Source organism: Danio rerio, chromosome 8 (assembly GCF_052040795.2).
Source record: "Danio rerio strain M-AB ecotype USA chromosome 8, GRCz13ab, whole genome shotgun sequence".
Classification (NCBI taxonomy): domain Eukaryota; kingdom Metazoa; phylum Chordata; class Actinopteri; order Cypriniformes; family Danionidae; genus Danio; species Danio rerio.
This window is the reverse complement of record NC_141028.1, coordinates 53345855-53358673: the sequence shown is the minus strand read 5'-3', so window position 1 is coordinate 53358673 and position 12819 is coordinate 53345855. Positions and strand designations below refer to the sequence as shown.

The 12819-nt window shown below is 35.2% G+C and overlaps 2 protein-coding genes across 9 annotated transcripts in view; both read left to right on the top strand.

Moving 5' to 3' along the window:
• Positions 1–4208, top strand: part of LOC794073 (uncharacterized) — a 29577-nt gene extending 25369 nt beyond the window's left edge. For 2 of the 3 annotated variants that reach the window (XR_015498431.1, XM_087265412.1), the window contains exon 11: positions 54–408. Coding sequence is in view for 1 of the 3 variants with exons in the window: in XM_087265412.1 (XP_087121538.1) it covers positions 54–58 (5 nt within the window). In the remaining 2 variants the exon portion in view is untranslated. Of the gene's footprint in view, positions 1–53; positions 409–4073 lie in introns of those variants that run through there. The other variant, XR_015498430.1, reaches the window with a different exon arrangement.
• Positions 3133–12819, top strand: part of fhip2b (FHF complex subunit HOOK interacting protein 2B) — a 45952-nt gene continuing 36265 nt past the window's right edge. For 4 of the 6 annotated variants that reach the window (XR_015497272.1, XR_015497273.1, XR_015497274.1 and 1 more), the window contains exons 1-2: positions 6573–6763; positions 12147–12225. Coding sequence is in view for 2 of the 6 variants with exons in the window: in XM_087263898.1 (XP_087120024.1) it covers positions 6713–6763; positions 12147–12225 (130 nt within the window). In the remaining 4 variants the exon portion in view is untranslated. 6 annotated transcript variants of the gene reach the window in all.

Genomic DNA, 12819 nt, shown 5'->3' with positions numbered 1-12819 from the left:
TGTAATAAGAAATACTATCCATTAACGTGTATTTTCTCTTTTCTGTTTTAAAGCTTGACTGGGCCTTCTGAAACAGCGTTGTGAAGAGGACACTTTACTGTCAGTGGGCGCCGTCTTTTGGATGGGACATTGAACTGGCGTGCTGACTCTCTGTGCTCATTAAAAAATCCCAAGGCATTTTTCGTAAAGGGTAGGGGTGTAACCACAGTGTCCTGGCCAAATTCACTCCATTGGCCCTTACCCATCCTGGCCTCCCAATCATCCTCATCCACTGAATTGTCCTGTGGTTGCCGTCAAATCATCCAATGGTGGTGGTGGTGTGCAGCATCCCTTCATGATTGTGAAGCGCTTTGGGTATATGACCATACACAATAAATGTGCTATGTAAATACGCACACTGCATTACAATGTTGTAAAATCATTCTCTTTTTTTTATATATAATTTTTTTGGGGGGGGTCATGGTGTCCGTGGGGTCTTAAAAAGTATTAAAAGTTGATAAAAGCCCTTAAAAGGTATTTAAAAAGTCTTAATCATGTTTTTACAAGGTCTTAAATATAGTTTGACTCCAAAAAAGCATAAATATATTTATTTTCCTCCTAATATTAACATCGGCATGCTTGATCCATGCAATTGGCACGTCCAGCCAAGGTCCTCTATCCAGGTGATGTCAAGTCATTTACAACAAACGCAGGAAGGTGATGTGATGCTCTTCTATGTAGCGAAACCATAGAGTGAAACAGACGGCAAAATGTAAGTTTGTGTACTCCTGGTTGGTGAAAGACGTGCTTAAAGCCTGTTGCTGAAAACAACCACTAAATTTATTGTTTCAAGCTTTGTTTCTTCTGAGCTTATCTATGTTTTGTTGCATGGTTGTGCTCCATTCATTTATTTAACTACAAATGTTTATTAAGTTAAAGGTTTGATACTGATTAGAACTTAAAGTGGCGATGAGGTCTTAAAATGTTCTGAGAAGGTCTTTAAGAAGTCTTAAAAAGGTATTGAAATTATCTTTAGGACTCCTGCACATACCTTGTTAATAGATAAGACTGTAGAGAGTATTGACAGGAAAGCAAAGAGAGGGGAACGATCGGCATAGAACCTTGAGGCAGGATACGAACTATCGTCGCCGTGAGCTCCGGAGTGCATGTGCCGACGCACTAACCACTACACCATTGGTGTCGACGTGAAATTAATCTTGACCTGCTCAAGAAGTGACAGGCTTGGTGAATTCAACAATGACTTCAAATGTGAATGCTAATTTTCCTGATTTGTTTGTTTGTATTGGTTGCACTCATTTTGCACTTTGTTTTGGACAGATTTGAAGTGGGAGTTGTTTATATAATAGCATTATTTTTTTTTCTAGTAGAAATTTTAAAACATTTTTTGTTTATATTTTTGCATAAGTGGTGTTAGACTGATTTCAAGCTGCCGCAATTTCAAAAGCGAAATCAAGGCTGCGGTGGGAAGAAACCCGGAGATATCACCTGAGTCACACAGGAATGTTGAGTACCTGGCTGTATATCTTATCAGCGAAGAGAAAATGACGCCAATTTGTCATTTCTCCGCCTTACAAGTGACCCGAAAGTGCGTTCTGATTGGTAAGTGAAAATAAAAAGGGATATCAGACCTCATTTTCAGCTAAGTTAAGGGAAATGGCACTAATTAGCTAAAATTATCTTTTCAACTCATCAATTCATGATACTGAAGTTTAGTACTGAAAAAAAAACGCCAATTTCCCGCTAACATTTAAGCACTGTTGATCGCAACACCACTGATTTGTCATAGTATTATTCACCAGTGCTCAACAGGAATGACTGTGATTGGCCGTGAAGGTCATCAGTTCAGTGCACTTCACTGTTTACCAAGTGCAAACCCAGATGAGCAATCTGGGGTCCGTTCTTCGTACGTGGATTACTCAGTTAGCTGGATTTGGATATTGACGATTTGACACGATCCAGGATCGTTTCGTTCTTCAAAGCTGATCCGAGAGATGTTGTCATGGCAACAGATCTGCTAGGTCAAACCTGATCGGGAGCAGGTTCAAATCATATAAACAGGATTAGATCGGCTCAGTTCAAGCAAAGATAATACAGAAAGTATGTACCGAATTCTGATATTTTCTTACAGTAAAAGTTATATACACTTGGGAAAATAGTAAATATTTTTTAACTATATATATATATATAAAAGTTATAGTCATTAATAAAATAAATAAAGTTATACATATTAATAAAACGTATGCAATCTGCACCCTCAAAATGAAAATACAAAGACTGCCACCTGGTGGTGCAAAGAGAAAACTTATTGATATGAACTTTTTAGATCACTTTAGTACAAATTGTGTATAATAGAAATGCACAATATGTGACTTTTTTTAAAAGCAATAATACATTTATGCAGTCATAAACATGTTTTGACAGTTAATATGCCAGTGATGCTTCACAAAAGTTGCAGACGCCTTTACCAATATCAAAATGCTTTTGGAAACAACCAGTTATTCTTTACACCGATTAAAAAACGGTTACTATAATAAAGAAAATCTTTTCTAAATGAAGAACTAAATACATTGATTTGCATTGAAATACATGATGAATACTCTTGTCTTGACAAATGAAAGTGTAAAGCCTGCAGCTCACAACAAATGTGAAGTTACTGCGTGTCATATTTAACAAGCCGTTTACTGCTAATTTGATGTAATTTTGCTCACATGGATAATTGAATATTAATCAGATGATGTCATTACGCTGCTGTGCCGTCAGCCAATCGTTGCATTGCTGATCATGATTTCGAGGATCGATAGATCTGTCCTTAACAACAAACGCAGCGATCTAAGATCAGTTCATCCAGATATTCTAATCTGATTCGCGAACTTGTTTGGAGAACCAAATCATCTTAGATCATTTAAGCGAGGTACGAAGAACGGACCCCTGATCTTTGCAGCTTTAAACGCTCCAGTGTCCGAGTATCTGTGTTTGTACTCTGTGAGGAGCAGTGAACTGATGACCTTCATGGGCAATCGCAGTCATTACTGTTGAGCACTTGCGGAGTTCATTGGCATTTTCCCGCACGTGAATTCTGACCAATCAATAAGCAGTTTAGGAAATATGTTCAACAACATCTAGCCAATGAGAGATGTTTATTTTGTCAGATGACTGCATTTTGGTTCGTTGCAACTGGTTCAGACCAAAGCCAGCAGTGTGGTGTGAAAATGACCCAAAAACGGCAGAAAATGCAACAATGTATCATTTATTTAAGTTTTCAAAGAGGTAGTGAAGACTATAGCGTATCTGACGCTATAGACCAATTACCAACCAACGTCACACATCACGTCACACGGGTCCCCGGTTGCAAAAAACAGACAGGCTACAATGGGAAAGATGTCGTGTTTTGCAGTAGGATGCCGAATTTGAGTCCAAAAATTGAAAACTTAACTTTTACCATACACCACACACTGCTTTAATACCGACTGCAGACGTCTTTGGCTAAATGGGAGCTGAATGAAGTGAGGAGCTAATTAGAAATGCTGGACTCTGCAGTTCTCATGTCATGTCAGTTCACGCTATGCTGAATCATACTCATTACTCATTTCTGATTGCTGAAATGATTTCAGCAAAAACAGTTACATGTGGTTAATTAAACTGCTGACACTGAATGCTAAGAATGAAACGTGAAAGTTACGTTTAAAGTAAACTTAGTTTTATATTCACACATTCATTCAGTGACAACTTGTGACAAACTCCCTATATTGTTTACCACGGCACTTTGAATATTCGGTCTGAAATATCCTGCAAGTGTGACTTGAAAACAACATTAACACTGTTTATTTGACTGTGAACAATGTTGTACTTTGATAGTCATTGGCTGTTGCTAATACGATTTCGCTATTTAGAGTTTGCAAATAATATTTTTATGAAATTATATTATTAAGGAGAAAGTCTGAATGTGCGAATATAAAACCAACTTTACCTTTATGTGTAGGTTTACATACCCTGCCGTACAGGTGAAGTTCACTGTCAGAATGCAGTCGTTTTGCGTGTTGGTGATTAATTACCCAGGCCTTGTATAACGTTAGCTCCGTCTTGTTTCCTTGTCTTTGGCTAGGCGGAATCTCTGTGTTTAGCTCTTGAATCTGGTCATCATGGAGCAATATTTATTGCACATGACCTCAAAGAACAACATTGTTGGCATTAAAAGACTTGTAGACCTTTAACTTCTCTCTTGTAAAATCACTCGGAGCTTCATTGAGATTGTATATTTCGGGCTGGATGCTTGGTCATTTCGTCTTATCCAATATTCATTGGGAGGGTGCTATAGCAAATGGAGCTGTCAGATGAACGCCACTCACTTTAACGTTAATTTTGCTGAATCACTGTGCTTGTCACTGGGTGACGAGCTGTTATAATATGCTGTAAGCATTATGTAAATAATAAATATAATATGTAAGTAATATATCTCATTTCTAAGACAACATCAAACTCTGCACCGCATCTGATGTCATTCCCTCGCTGTAAATGCTAGGGCTCCCGGTTGCTTTCTGCCACCTCCCTGCGCGCGCATCCTGAATGTTTACAAACATGGTAATTGGTCTATTGCTCCGGCCGGAAGTCAGGATACACAACTACCGCTCAACCGGATGTGCGTGCTACCGTCCGTGAAAAAGGCCTATAGCATGTCACTTGCTACTAACCACCCCCCACAGCCAAAAGGTCCAGCATTTTTCCTTTTCATTATTTTATGTAATTTAATATTATATAATATATTATATAATATATTTGTAATATAATTAACATAATATATTTATATTCAATATAAATATCTTTATATGTGTTTATGAGGCTGTTTGCTCATGTCATTCGTTTTATTTCGATCAGAAATCTGATCGCTCAAACCACTTTAGAAAGTGACCTGTGATGCATTCCAGATGAAACTGGACCAGGTCTAATCATTCATTAATTAATATAAATAAAATAAATTATGACCTGGAGAAAATCTGACCAGCGCCTGAAACAACGCCTGTGCGCTTTTACAACCAAAATTCTATTAAAATATGTTTGCTATAAGCATAAAACATGTTCTAACTTTTAAGACCTGTAGCCAGGGGGGTTCGGAAAACCCACCCCTCACTGACAAAGGTCCACAATTTGTCCCATTCATGAGCTCATTTGTCCTTTTTTGACTGCTATGCCATCATAATTAATGAAAAATAATCCATCAAAAAAAGGCTTTAAGACCAAACGGAATCCTCTGTCGGCTGTATAATCTGATGGAAGAGAAGTCTTCTTTCACTGCTGTATTGTTTTTAAACAGAGAAAACACTTTACAGATAACTTTATTCTAAATCTTGGACCTTATTTCTGAAATAAAAATGAGCAATAAAAAGGTGTGAAGCGCCAGAAGCGGACCATATTAAATTAATTTGAATATATTTAGGCTATTGTTGATATCCAGGAATTTACAAATGTATTTTTTATACCAAAGAGGCTAGAAAAATTCAGAAGAATTCATTATTATTGTATTATTATTTATTATTATTATTATTATATTTTTTTTTTAAATGGCCAAATTGTGACTGAGGACAGTTGCATGTGTTGGCCAGTTTGTTTTTGTCTAATAAATGATAGTAGGCTACATTTGTTTTTACTTTAAAACTTTAACAGATTGCTATTTTTTCCTAATGATATATGACGTAATAGATTTTTATTTTAAAAATGTGTCTTGTTTTATTTTTTTTATTGAAATTTTTTAGGAAATATTTTTTGTATATCAAAAACTGTGGCTATAATGACATCTGACTAGTTAATAAAAATAAAATCACTTAAATGCAGTATTTATATGTTAAATAGACACTGAGGCGTATAACTGCAAAAAGGTCCACTTTTTGAGAAACAAAGAACCATTCCTTTCACCACTGGCTATGGGCCTGAACTGACATTTCCAAGATGTACTTTAAAATGTACCTGAAATTTTTTTAACAGAAAGAATGACCAGCTAAATCCAGCTAAAACCAGCTTGACCAGCCTGGTTTAAACTGGACATAGCTGGTTTTAGTTGGGCTCCCAGCCTGCTAGGCTGGTCAAGCTGGTTTTAGCTGGTCATCTCCCAGCCTATACAGCTAAGACCAGGTTGGAAATGGCTGGAAACCAGCCTGGAAGTGGCCAAAACCCCTCTAAAACCAGCCTGCTGACCAGCTAAAACCAGCCTAGGCTGGTTTAAGCTGGATTTTTCAGCAGGGTGGTCATGCGTTAATTTAATGATTTAGTTAGCCAAACAGCACTGTAGAACAAAAATAAAACATAACAATACATGTGTAATTTTGACAGCATACTCGTTTTACAGAATTTTATACAAATGGAAATAACGTTTAACTCTAGTTTTTGTTTAAGCTCCCACTGGACAGAGAAGTACTTCATTTTTTTCTAAACTAAAACGATTTTTTGGTCCTATTTGCCTTTGTGTTGTTTCACTTCTTGCTCTATTATTAACCTAACGTAATCAGCGTCCCAAATGTGACATTTGTATTTTCAGTCTGACAGTAAGCAGGTACACTGTTACCTTCATGTCTGTGGGGGTCAGTGTTTGCAACGCAGTGCTGAGGCTAAAGTAAAGTAGACACGTATAACCACAATGTTTATCAAATAGAACACTAGCGTAGCCTAATCAAAATGTCTAAAACTTCATTTAAGATTTTATAACCTCTACTGGAATCCAGGCATGGACATGTTTAATAAAGTGACAGCTTTTCTGCAGCAGGCTTTGGAAACAGTGAGTAGACGCAGAGTTTTGAACGTCTTCAGACTAACTAACGTTAGCCTATTAGCTTAGCCTGGCTAATGTAGTAAACAACTCGAGACACGAGTTGCACGATACAGCAAAACTTAATAAAAGTGCTATATACGGTATTATCAGGTGTATATAAACCGCATAGACTATTTTCCAGACTTTAAACATGCTGTCACGTCGTTTATTGCTCTACATGTTAGTATATGTTGTCTTTAGATTGTTTGCTAAGCTGAGCACATTTACAATTATCTGTAACGTTAGATTGTCTTTTTATACACAAAGACTTGTGTGATATTTGTAATTTTAAGGGAGATTTGTGAGTTTTATCATTTTCAAACACTGTTGGGGTTGTCATAGTCAGTAGTTTGTCCAGGTCGTGGAAGTTGAGATATTTGGACTCGAGTTTTTGTCAAGTTTCTGACACGAAATATCAACAAAAAAGCCTGTTTGTTACTCAGGAATAACCTTTTTTATGTTTTCCAATGAGGGATTGTGCATTTATAGAAACACAGTGTTCATGAGTGATTGACAAATATTAATTTATTTAAAGTTTTTTTTATGTGTTTTTTAAATAACATTTTTGCAATGGTGTGACAAAATATTAATAATATAATAAAAACATCATATATATATATATATATATATATATATATATATATATATATATATATATATATATATATATATGAGCAATTCTGTGCAAATGTCAACCTTGAAGAAAATTAAGTTTTCATCAAAATACGGAAACCAAGTATTTTACAGTACTTTAGAAATACTTAAAAATGCATCTGTCAGCGTTTTTAATCTAATCTATTTGATGTAGTAAAGTCACACAAGTGGCAATTTCTCATCTGTCCCATCCATAACGAAGAGAAGTCACATCCATAGCGACACTTTTTTTTCTCATAAATGTGAAAATATAAAATAAACTAAAATCAATCGTTTTTGTTTTATAGTGAGCCTACTCTTCTCCTTTAGATTAGCTTAGTTTCTTTTGGTTTGTGCAGTTTAAATGATAGAATTTCTACAAAGCATGTTATATACTGTAAATCTGCATACGTTATTTGGTCACATCCATAACGCCTCATTTAAAGTATAAAACATGTTTACAGATGAATAATTTCTGGTTGCTTAACTTTGTGGTCAGTTGTTCTGGAAAATATAAACAAATATTTCAATAAAATGTTAACGTGCTTTCTATGTGAATTAATGTTTTGAGTTTTTACTGCAAATGTCACACCTATAACACTGGAATTGCTCATATAGATATATATATATATATATATATATATATATATATATATATATATATATATATATATATATATATGCCTAGGCTGGTTTTAGCTGGTTGACCAGCCTAGTTTTAGAGGGGTTTGGGCCATTTCCAGGCTGGTTTCCAGCCATTTCTAGGCTGGTCTTACCTGGTCAGGCTGAAAAATGACCAGTAAAAACCAGCTTGACAAGCCTGGTTTAAGCTGGACATAGCTGGTTTTGGCTGAGCTCCCAGGCTGGCTAGGGTGGTCAAGCTGGTTTTACCTGGTCATCTCCCAGCCTGGCCAGCTAAGACCAGCCTAGAAATGGCTGAAAACCAGGCTGCAAATGGCCAAAACCCTTCTAAAACCAGCCTGGTTGACCAGCTGAAGCCAGCCAACCAGTCTTTACTGGTTTAAGCTGTTTTTTTCAGTAAGTTAAATTGTTTATCACTTTTATATTGTTATATATGCGGTAATTATTATTTTTTATGTTGTTTATATACCTTGTTAAACATTTTCAGTAACGTATACAAGACAGACATTGCTGTCATCCTTTTAAAATGTAATCTTTTAGGACTTGAGTGCTCAACTTTTCTTTCAAATATTTGAAACAAACGTCACATCATACGACACTTCATACGACACTGTGACACTTACGTCACAGTAAAGGTCAGAAATAGTAGTTATGAATTTAAAGAGATAGTTCACACAAAATTGGTAACTTACTATTTTACTCGCCCTCAGGTGGTTCCAAACCTTTATAAATTTCATTAATCTGGTGAAAACTCTGTTTTAATCTACGTGTAAATGCCTAAACATTAGCTGTTTCCATCCAAAAATGCGAATTAAATGTATTTTTATACTGAAATTTAATTGGTAAAAGGGTTTCCGTTGTAGTTAATGGGTGTTTTTCCTTTTTGAATATTAGGTTTATCTTCAGCTTTTCAGTTTGCTCAATTTATTTCTATATTAGGAAAATCAACTATGGTAGTCAGTAGTTCAAACTGTTTTCTTTTGTGTTCAATAGAAGAAACATAATCAAACAGGTTTGCAAGTGAACAGAGATTAAATGATAACAGACTTTTCATTCTTGAGTAAACTATTCCTTTACGGAAAAAGTCGGGAGTATTGCATAACGATATTTTATTTGAACATGCAAAAAAAGTTCACTTTTGATAAAATCAGTATCAGCATGTTTTAAACAAAACAATAATATTTTCTGCAAAAACACCAGAAAATTACATTCAAAAACACTGAAGATGGTAGAAAAAGAAGTACAGGTGTAACAGCAGTGGACATCATCTGTCTCATTAAAACATGTTTCAGCCTTTTTTGTTAGATAATACTCCTATTCCTAGCTAACCGGTCATTAGTTCTTTGCAAACATATTTGGATAATTCTCCATGATTATTAAACATACAGTTATAACGAAAAAACATTATTTTTAGGGGTTCCCAACAAAGGACTAATACATTCGTAGCACTATTATTGTGTTCCAAAAAAAGATCCACACTGGCATTTCATCTTGCATTTCTGAAAAGTTCTCCTGAAACACACATCACGTGACCACAAACGCACTCTGGCATGCGCTGACAGTCGCCTTAGTGTATTTGGGGAAGAGTGAGGAATTTGTTCATTTAATAGCAAACGTAAGGGAATGTGTTTTCAACACACTTATGCTTTTGTGTTGCTCAGTGAAAGAATTAAAGTTCCACTTACAATTAAATCAGTCAAAATGTAATTGTAATTTAACCCCATTTTTTAATATCTATTAGTTTGTGTGCATGTCAGCTTATTAACAAAATGTTTGTAGTTTAGTTTCTGTATACAGTTTATATAAAGTTTCCAACTAGCAATATCTCCAAAATTCCTGAGACAAAGTTCCCATGGAAATTTACAAGACATTTCCTAAACTGTTGGATAGTTAAATGTTAAATTGATCTAATTTAACCAAAAATAACTACCATATACAGTTCTCTAATGGTGAATGTTAGAAATTTGAACAATCCAAAAGTTTTTTGTTAAAAATTGTTATCTGTATTGACCAAAAAATATACAGTTAGAGTCAGAATTATTAGCCCCCCCTTTGATTGATTTATTTTTTTTCTGTTTTAAATATCTCCCAAAAGATGTTCAACAGAGTAAGGAAAATTTCACAGTATGTCTGATAATATTTTTTCTTCTGGAGAAAGTCTTATTTGTTTTATTTCGACTAGAATAAAAGCAGTTTTTTAATTTTTACAAACCTTTTACAATTTTAAGGTCAAAATTATTAGCCCCTTTAAGCTGTATTTTCGATAGTCTACAGAACAAACTATCATTATACAATAACTTGTCTAATTATCCTAATCTGCCTAGTTAACCTAATTAACCTAGTTAAGCCTTTTAAATGTCACTTTTCAAAGCTGTATAGAAGTGCTTTGAAAAATATCTAGTCAAATATTAGTTATTGTCATCATGGCAAATATAAAATAAATCAGTTATTAAAAATGAGTTATTAAAACTTTTATGTTTAGAAATGTTTTTTAAAAAATTCTCTCCGTTAAACAGAAATTGGGTAAAAAAAAAAAAAAACAGCAGGGCTAACAATTCAGGGGGGCTAATAATTCTGACTTTAACTGTGTATATATAAATTGTTATATTTGTGCATCCCTAATATATAATTTATTTTTTTTACAAAGACTATAATTTTTTTTTTACACACAAAAAGTTGTCTGGTTGTTTAAGTATGCCCCAAATTTTAGTATGTAAATAGTTTCAGCATATACCAAAACGATTTTAGTATGGATTGTGTTTATGCAAGTGAGACAAGTGTGGTGCTAATCGACAAGAGAAGACACCAATAACGGTCCATACACCATACTAATCAAGCAATACAACTGTACACACAGCTGATATCAATTATCACAATAATAGTCAGTAATCATTAATCGAAATACAACATAATTGCATAAAAGGCTTATAATGTGAAATAACGATGAGGTTATGCATGAATAAAAGAGTATATTCAACCTCAGAGACATGCCATCATTTACATCTTCAAAGACTGGGAAGCCCGTTGCAGTCACATTGGAAAAACAACATGTGTGTCCGAGAATGCCAGGCGATGTGCACTTATCCCATGGCTGAGCTTCCAATGTTTCACAAGAAACCCTCACCTTTATAGTCAACATTTGGGTGCTGGTCAAAGGTCTGCCTATTAGATAAGAGTGAAGTGTGAGTTGATCAGGCCCACCTTCTCTCTCAGCTAGGTGTACATTATTTCTGATTGAAAAGCACAAATTCGAGGTTAGTTATGTTCATTCATTCATTTATTCATTTTCTTATCGGCTTAGTCCCTTTATTAATCTGGGGTTGCCACAGCGGAATGAACCGCCAACTTATCCAGCAAGTTTTTACACAGCCGATACCATTCCAGCCGCAACCCATCTCTGGGAAACATCCACACACACATTCACACACACACTCATACACTACGGACAATTTAGCCTACCCAATTCACCTGTACCGCATGTCTTTGGACTGTGGGGGAAACCGGAGCACCCGGAGGAAACCCACGCAAACGCAGGGAGAACATGCAAACTCCACACAGAAACGCCAACTGAGCCGAGGCTCGAACCAGCGACCCTCTTGCCGTGAGGCGAACGTGCTACCCACGGTGCCACTGCGTCGCCGGTTAGTAATGTCAGAATGATTACCTAGAGTCAGTATTTTACCTCCTGAAATTTAGAGAAAGTTAACCATAAGGTCCAAGACCCATCTCTGGTTATTTGGTCACGATTAAGGGTCAATATTTGACCTCCTGAAATTTAGAGAAAGTTAACCATAAGGTCCGAGACCCATCTCTGGTTATTTGGTCACGATTAAGGGTCAATATTTGACCTCCTGAAATTTGGGGAAAGGTGTGAAGGTAACCTAAAGGTCATGAGACCCTTCTCTGTTCATTTGGTTGTTCCTTTAGCGCAACAGGAGAAAAACCAAAAAAAAAACCATTTGTTACATTGGTGAATAAACAAACAAACTCATAATCATAAAAATGATTATATGTGATTTAATGACAGTTGGAGTAATTGCAGTAAAATACTTTATTTCTGTTCTTATTTTAACAGAGGGAGCCTTCAATAAACCTGCTGGAGTCTTTTGTGGATCACTGGAAAGCAATAACCAACTATTACATTGAAACTACAGGTAAAACTATAAATGGAAATGCACTTTGAGCAGTACTTTTATAAATGTATTTATGTATAATATACAGTGTGTTAAACAGTTAATAATGACATGCTTCAATCTTTGATCACATGAAGAAGAGAAAAACATTAAGCAGAAATTCAGTGAAACTAATGTTTGTCTCACATTAGGGCTGCACGATTCTGGCAAAAATGTGAATCGTGATTTTTTGGTAACACTTTACAATAAGGTTCATTAGTTAATGCATTTACTAACATGAACAAATCATGAACAACACATGTACAGCATTTATTAATCATAATATAACATTTACTAATGCATTATTAACATCCAAGTCCATGCTTGTTAACATTAGTTAATGCACCATGAGTTAACATGAACTAACAATGAACTACTGTATTTTCATTAACTAACGTTAACTTACATGAACAAATACAGTAGTAGATGTATTGTTCATTGTTTGTTCATGTTAGTAAATGCTTTAATTAACATTAACTAATGAACCTTATGATAAAGTGTGACCGATTTTTGAACTTTTTCGCTTAAAATCGAGATCACGATTTTCTCGCGATTCTGTAAATGTAGAATAAAGGT